The sequence below is a fragment of the Nematolebias whitei genome, chromosome 22 (genome assembly GCF_014905685.2).
Source record: "Nematolebias whitei isolate Nwh7 chromosome 22, NemWhi1, whole genome shotgun sequence".
Classification (NCBI taxonomy): domain Eukaryota; kingdom Metazoa; phylum Chordata; class Actinopteri; order Cyprinodontiformes; family Rivulidae; genus Nematolebias; species Nematolebias whitei.
In genome coordinates this window covers 31999164-32007530 of record NC_056519.1, presented here as the reverse complement: position 1 = coordinate 32007530, position 8367 = coordinate 31999164, and the positions used below count along the sequence as shown (strand labels likewise).

At 37.5% G+C, this 8367-nt stretch overlaps 1 protein-coding gene across 1 annotated transcript in view; it reads left to right on the top strand.

Annotated features, from left to right (window-relative positions):
- The window catches only part of gys2 (glycogen synthase 2), a 232173-nt gene extending 225214 nt beyond the window's left edge, over positions 1 to 6959 (top strand). Inside the window, exon 16 of the mRNA XM_037696271.1 lies at positions 6215 to 6959. Coding sequence (XP_037552199.1) covers positions 6215 to 6436 — 222 coding nt within the window. The 3' untranslated portion in view covers positions 6437 to 6959. The remainder of the gene's footprint in view (positions 1 to 6214) is intronic.
- Positions 6960 to 8367: the final 1408 nt, after the last annotated feature.

Below are 8367 nucleotides of genomic sequence, written 5' to 3'. Positions count from 1 at the left end.
TTTCAATCGTTGTGGATTTACCGTTGTGGATTATATGACTTTTTCCAATGGATTACAGACACTGTTTCCAAGGGGGTTAAAGCATTGCTACAATGGAATTACCAACAACATTATGGAATTATCATCAACACAATGGAATTACCAAGAACATTGTGGAATTACCTTTGACTTTTGTTTTCCTTGCTGGATTACTTTTGACTTTTGTTTTCCTTGCTGGATTACTTTTGACTTTTGTTTTCCTTGCTGGATTACATCAAGCTCAAGGACATTCGAAGGCGTAAGTTCATGTTGGAATTCATCCCCATGGACAGGCGATGATTTCCAAAGGGGGGACTGTAGTGAACTAGGCCTGATGTCAAAACCTTGACCTTAAGGACCATATGGGACAGAAACTGTCATTTCATTGATTTGAATCCAGAAATACAGGTTGACCCATCCTGAGACTTTCTTTCTTGAATTAATCAAGTAAAAGAAGACTACTTTCTATTATCATTACTATTTTACAAATGTTTGATAATCAAATTGTGTTAGTTCAAACAATGTTTAAATGTTGAAGTGAACTACTCATTTTTATTAACTGTGAAACAGTAATAATGATTCTTAATCCTCATTCAAAGTGAAATCAAGTTGGAATACGTTACAGAGTAATGATTCAATTTCTTGATCGTCTGTTTGAAGTGAGCAAGTGTGTAAGGTGGTCAAAGTTCAAGTTTTGGTCAACTGCAAGTTTACTGAAAAAGAAATGTCATGTTTAACTTTTACAGCAAGATACTGGAGAAGTGACTCCACGAAGTCTGAATTCTTCATAACAATCTTCTGTCTGTTCTTAAACAATCTTAATCTTTTTCCTTGACTTTTCATAACACCTTACATCACAAAACACACCTCTGTTTTGGTCAATCGACCAATCAGAAAGTTCTCAAATGAACCGGAAGTGAGCTTTCTTTAAATGTTGGCACTTCCTAGTTCAACCTAGTTTTGTCTGGAGAAGAGTTGGAGTAGATGGAGAGTTCTGCAAGAGGTTCCACCTCCAGTTGGAGTCGGGTGGAGAGTTTGCAGCTCCAGTCGTTTGGGAGTAGATGAAGAAGTTCTGCAGTTCTGAAACTCAGCAGTTCCAGAGTTCATGAAGGCTGGAATTCAGGATGCTGATGAAAGAAAATCAAGCTGGACGAGAGAAGTTCAGAGGAATTATGAAGTCTGTTCTGGATGATCTCACGACTCCCGAGGTTTAGCTGTTCTTACGGAGACGCTGAAAGTGGCTCGAAGTGGAACTTTACGCCGGAACTGACATATCTTCAGAAAGGTAAAAAGTCGATCTTCAACCAAAGTGTACCGTTGGGACAAGCTGGTCCAAAGGAGCGTGCTGTTCTGGTTAAAACAGACAAATTCCCTCACACATCTCTCTCAAGATAAACTTCATCTTTCCATCTTTAAAACTCTTCTATCAAGTAGAAATTATTCCAGATATTTTTAGAAATGTCTAAAGCAAAGTTTTCAACCACCGCCGTGTGGTAATGCCTGTTGTACTACTGGAAGTGAGAACAATCGCTGTATTGTTTACTTCCTATAAAACTGATTAATAAGCTGTCGTTATTTTCAATTCTTGCCAATTAATGTAAATGTGTGATGTGTTAAACTTGATTATGTTAATAAATGACCCACTGTCGTTGGTGAGTCAAAGATAATTAACGTTTCCATCCACATTTTATTAAATTCAGATGCACGTCATTATACAGTCCAGAAAAATGAAAGAATCCGTTTAATTTATGAATATATCATGCATATGTTCATCTACAGGAGATTTGGGTCTGAAGCCCAGTGTGTCCCCACATTCTGTCCATGCCTCTCACCATATTTCCTTTCTGCATGGCAAAGTTGTGTTTTAAGCACGTCTGTCTCAGCTTTGCAGTGGTACAATCGTGAAACCGTTTCCTCGTACTCCTCTTTTAATGAAGAGTATGTCATGGAAACCTGTTCTTCGACTTTCCTGGCTTCAGTAAGTGATGCTGAAAGTGACTGTACTTGCTTGTTTAGTGAATCAATTTCTGCACGTGCGTCTTGCTTCAAACGTGTCATCTGTTCCAGATGTTCTTCAGTATGCTTGATGTGTTCATTTTGGAACCGAAGGAAGCGTCCTTCAAGGTCCTGAAACATCCCGATTTTCTCTGCATATTGTTTAGTCAGCACGTCATTTTGTTCAACCTGTTGATCCAATTTGTCTTTGAGAAGCAGAGAAATTTTTGCTAACCGTTCAAGGCTCAGCTTTTTATTCTCTGCCACCGTGGCATTTTCTACTAAACTTTCCAGTACCGTAGCTTTCTGAATTTCATCCATCTCTTCTAATGGTGTGCCAATTATCGGGTTTGTTAAAATATTTAAAGCTCCCTGGATGATGTCATCTTGTTGACTGTCATCTTCTGACTGGGAGTCTGAAAGGTCAATGTTGTCCTCCTCTTTTTCCATTATCTCTTTATTTATTTTATTTAAATAAATAGACAGGAAGATGTTGTGTTTTTAGGTGGTAAAATAAATCAGAAAGGTTTCCTTTTCTGTTTTATTTATTTTTTATTTGGTGTTTTAGCAATTAAACGTGTATTTTCCTTTCAGCAATTGAGTAAACTTATCAACTCTGTGATTATCTAGACTGTATCTGTCAAAAGTTCTTAATTTTTCATTTTGCACCTCCTTTTGAGGATTTATCAGTGAATGAAAAATTTCTTAGTAAACGTCTTTCTGGGCATAAATACTTTAATCACTTTTTAAATGCAAGATAACAGTAATAACTCAGCTTGAGGAACGTTTATTAACTCAAAAATGCTTATTTTAAAGAAATATGAACGTTCAATTTCACCAAAATCCTAAAAACGAAATGAAACTGTCATATCGAGTTTCCAACAGGAGGTGGCAGTGTAACCTTATTTATTTTAACCTGTCACTGTTAGTGACAACCAGTAGGAGTCGCGATGACTTCCTGTGGCTTTGGTGACATCCGGTCGTTAGCCGTTAGCTTAAAAATTTAGCATCGGCTAGCGTGGTCCAAAATCACCATTTAATGATGGATTTAAAACTTGAACGTGGCAAAGTTTCAGCGATTAGGCTTTTAGTAATTGGATCAACGGTTCAGAACCAACTTTAAAGCGCTTATCAACTTCAAACAACAGATTGAAATTCACTATGAAGACGAGCTTCATTTCCGGGTCACGTGACAATCAACCAATGACAGAGCAGCAGCGGGGGTGGGTTTTACAACCTGACATCAGAGGAAGTGACGACAGACACGTCACTCGCCTCTCAGCGAATCAGAGCGTTTCAAACAGCAGTTTTCAACCAATGACGCATCGTCATTCTAGCTAGCGTGTTAGCGATTAGCCTGAACATTCCGGTCAACTTTCGTCCATTAACTTCTCAAAATGTACAATTTTAACTGCTACAAATATAACGAAGCACTTAACAGTGATCTGAGACGGAGCCCAGCTTTTAAAACAGCGTTTTATCCATTCAAAACACGACTCGTTCGAACGAATCAGAACCGAGCCGGAACAGAACCCTCTTCTGTCACAGATTAAACAGAATCAAAGCATTTTACCACAAACCCAGCTTCAGTTACACAACAGATGTACAAATTTCAGCTTTTAAATGAACACACTGACTTTACTTTCAGCTCTAAAAACACCACAACGGAAAACTTTCTCTGAATCCCACTGCTGCAAAACGCTGCGTTTCACAGTCGAAAAGAAATCTGCACTTTTAAGCTAATTTCAGTTAAGATCAGATATGCCAACATGATAAATTCAATTGTTACACGAATAACACAGTCCATTTATGATACCGTACGAGGCCACCAGTAACGCTACCTTTCCAGCGTCTCCGTAGGAACAGCTGCGAATCGTCCGAAGTAGTGACGGTACTTCGTTCAACACCACGCTCACCTCTCAGGTGGACTCACATGAGCTGTGAGCCCGTCAGAGGTTCCACTCAGATGTGGAAGATTCCATAATCCCCACGAGACTCGGAACTTTGTTCTTCCTTCTGGAATTTTGTTCTGCGTAGTTCCCGTTGTTCTGTTGGAACTAGGAAGTGTTGACCCTTTTAAAGAGGTCACTTCCAGCTCCTCTGAGAACTTCCTGATTGGTTGAAAGAACCAACAGGGGTGTGGTCTTAGTGACGTAAGAGGGTCATTAAAAGTCAAGGAGACAGAGTAGATTGTTTTAAGAACAGACAGAAAGATGTTTTGAAGAACAGAGACTTTTTGGAGCCAGTCTTCTTCTATCTATCTGAAAAAGTTAAACATGACATTTCTTTCCAGTAAACATGTTTTTGACCGAAACTTGACTTGTGACCCACATCACGACTTGCTCATTTCAGACAGAAGATCAAAAATGCATAATTACTCTTGTAACAGACATTAACTTGATTTCTACTTTGAATGAGGATTAACAATCATTTATACTGTTTCACAGTTGATTTAAAATGAGTAGTTCACTTCAACATTTAAAAATGGTTTGAACTAAAAACACTTTTGATTATCAAGACATTTGTAAAATAGTAATGATAATAAAAAAGAGAGTGTTCTTTCAATTGATCAGTGCAGGACACACTTAGAAAGTCTCTGGATGAACTTAATTTTGTGTCTCTGGACTCAAATCAATGAAGTAACAGTTCTTGTCCCAGGAAGGCCCTCAGGGCCAGATTTTGACCTGAGGCTTAGTTCACTACAATATCCTAACTGGGCCTTCCTGAAAGCAGAGAAGAAAACCAAACAGGACTCCAGTCAGCCATCAGGTGAAAAGGAGGAACCCAGACCCAGACCAGTGGTCATTCCGTATGTTGAAGGAGTATCAGAGAAACTGAGATGTTTATTTTCTAAACATAACATCCCAGTGGCTTTTAAACCCCAAAATACATTACGGCAAAGACTGGTTCATCCCAAAGATCCAATCCCCCGGCACAAACAGAGTAATGTTGTGTATGCTGTTCAGTGTCAGGAGGGTGATCAGTCTTACATCGGGGAAACTAAACAGCCCCACAGGCCAAAAGGATGGCCCAGCACAGAAGATCAACACCATCAGGCCAGGATTCTGCGGTCTACACTCATCTCCAGGCCAGCGGTCACTCTTTCAGGGATGAAGATGTTCACATCCTGGATAGAGAGGAACGATGGTTTGAGAGAGGAGTAAAGGAGGCCATCTTTGTGAAAAGAAACTGTCCATCATTAAACAGGGGTGGAGGCCTCCAGGTTCAACTGTCCCCCTCTTACAATGCTGTGATTGCTAGTATCACTCAGCCCTCTGTGAATAGTAAACAGCCATCAGTGTGCTAATGATCCTTTGTTAGGCTGATGGTCCTTCTTGAGCATGTGATCAATTGGTTTTGGTTGTCAGCAGCAAAACTGGTTGATCCACTCTGAGAAGGTGCTATTTAAGAGACTGAGCTGAAAACAACAGCTCAGACTGAGGAAGTCTCTTGGATGAGAGACGAAACGTTTCTACATTTTTTTATTTTTTTTTGCTTTGTTTTGTTTTTTGTTTTTTTGAATGTCCAGAGGACCATATTGAACTTTCTTGGATTTTTCTACCTGGATTATTGAGCATGCATCAGGATACTTTTATTTACTTTTTATTTTATATGCATTTTATGGCTGTTTATTGTTGTGTCCCTTATCTGTGGTTTGTTTAAACAGGTCTCTCTTGAAAATGAATCCTTGTGACTCGTTGAGACTAACGTGGAGAAATAAAGGTTGAATTAAGTAAAATTATAGTGTAATTATGTGGAATTAATAGTAATTGTAGTAATTGTAGTAACTGGCTTTTCTATGTAGACTATGTGAATGTTCCTGTAAAGTGCCATGAGACAAATTTGCTGTGAATTGGCACTATATAAATAAATTGAATTGAATTGAATTGAAAAACTTGTTAACCTTTAAAAGAAAAGTGGAAACAAATAAGACATAAGAAAAATCCATAATGAGGATGCATGAGAAAAAAATAGCAATTATGCAATAAAAAAGTTAAAATATATGTGGCAAGTAAAGGCAGACAGAAAGGTACAACTATAATAAATTAAAAAAGTTGAGTGAGAATGTAAGAACTAAGAAAGTAAAATGAATTTAAAAGAAAAGGTGAAGGACAATAGTTGTGGAAAGTATAGAATCAGTAAGAAGATTATTTGATATCATTGGTAGATTTAAATAACTTTGACTTCTTCATGTGCACAGACAGAAGGTTTCCGGTACCCCCGGCCCTCCTCAGTGCCCCCCTCTCCTTCGGCATCCGTCCACTCCACCCCACACCACAGTGACGTTGAGGATGAAAATGACGATGAGCCATACGATGAAGACGATGAGGCAGAGAGGGACCGGCTGAACATCAAGACTCCGTTTGTTCTGGGAAGAGTGCCGGAGGACAAGAAGAAGCAGCCTGGAGAGTCAGGACTCTGAAAGTCACCAAGTGGAACCGGTTTCATCAGTCCATGATTCTAATTCACATGTGAAGAAAAATCAACTGAAATGCAGTGTAACATCAACTGCAAACATCCTGTTCACACAGTTAATTCCTCTCTTTGTCTTAACTCTAAAAATAGATCACACACCATCATAGTTCATCGATCTGAAGTAAGATCTGTGTAGGCTGTAAAGGGAAACGATGTCCTTCTCCTTTCCTCCACCCAGGTTGTTTGCTTGGAAGGAACACACGATTATGTCAGAATTAAACAACATCTTTATTTTTACAGACTTCAAAATGTGTGAACAAGAGAGAATTGTTTATATGTTACCTGACATCAAGGGGCCCCTGTACAATACAATTCTGATGTGTGTCAAGTCTGTTCCCACACAGACTGTTTTTTCCACCCCGTGACACATCCTGTTTTCAATTTATATCCAATCAATCGGGCACACATTATCTGTCATCTCTTTCATCTGAGTACATGACACATTCCTCTTTCCATTAGACAAATTTTAGCCCACACACATATAATCTCACAATAACTGTGAGACTGATTATCCTCTTGATAACTTATTACATTATCAAGTCTTAGATTGCTCTACGGTCGTTCTGACCTATTAAGTTGCTCTTTAACTCATCATTAATTATTTTATAATCCCCACACATACTCAAATGATGTGAAGTATAATTTAACTTTATAATTAATCTTATTTAACTGAACGAGAACCTTTCAGTTGTTTTGTTTTCTCATTAAAGGCCTTATAAGGAACTATTTTCCTACTGACAGCAGAAAGTGTCATGGTTGATTTTAAAAGTTAGCAGTCACTAAAAATATATTATTTATCAGCTTATGGCCTAGTTTACGCATCTGACAGATATTCTAGTCTTCTTTATATGATCTATGTTCCATAGTTCATAATTAAACCTTATATTCGCCAACCCATATTATGTTGTTTTCCACAATTCATCATCAAAGGTTATTTTATTCCTAACAAGGCTCATGTGGTAATTGTAAAGATAAACTGTTTAATTAAGTTTGGGTCAGTCATCTTTTATCTTACATTAGAAAATGAAATATAAATCAGTACGAGGCTTCATTAGTTTATCAATGCTTAATTCTAAAATATTTATTAGATTTGGTGTCACAAGCTTCTTTTTTTAGATATTATTTTATCCATTTGTTTATTACAAATGTCAAGATTATTTTTTATTTAAACTTTGAAACCAAAGGTGTGAGTTAATGGTAAAAGAGTTAATGGTAAAAGTGTAGTAAAATACCTTCTGGATCTGTGTTCAATCACAAGTTTTGCAAAGTTTACTGAATTTATGTGGAAAAGAGAAACAGTCAGCTGATTTGCATGAATGTGTGACCCATGTTGGAAAAATGAGTGAGAATTTTGATTTTTGTTGTAAATGAGGTGTGAAAATTAGTTCCCAAAGAAACCATCTAGTGATCCAGAAAATTTAAATTGTATTTTTTTTTCTTATCAAGAATGTTTTTAGAAATAAATTAGTCTTATACTTTACTTTTCTTTGAAATTAACTTTTTTTTCTGCCAGATGCCGTAGTGCTGGGAAATTCCTTTATGTAATGTCTGGCATCTTTGTGACGTTTGGAGACTCCCATTTTAAAAACCAATAAGTTTTCAAACCAGCATACTCAAACAAAATAAGCGTGCCAGGCAATAAATCAAGAGCAAACCATCACTGAAGCTTCTATAATGGGTAATTACAAATGAATAACTCGGTATTGAAAAATTCCTGACTTATTTTGCTGGCACCGGTAAATGAGTAAATGAGTCCTGAATTGTAAATGAGTCCTCATGACTCAATGTGACTAACCTGCATAAATAAAGGTTGAATGAACAGGTGTCATATATGCAACAAAATATTTCATTTCTTTGTAACCAGAGACATGACTGTCG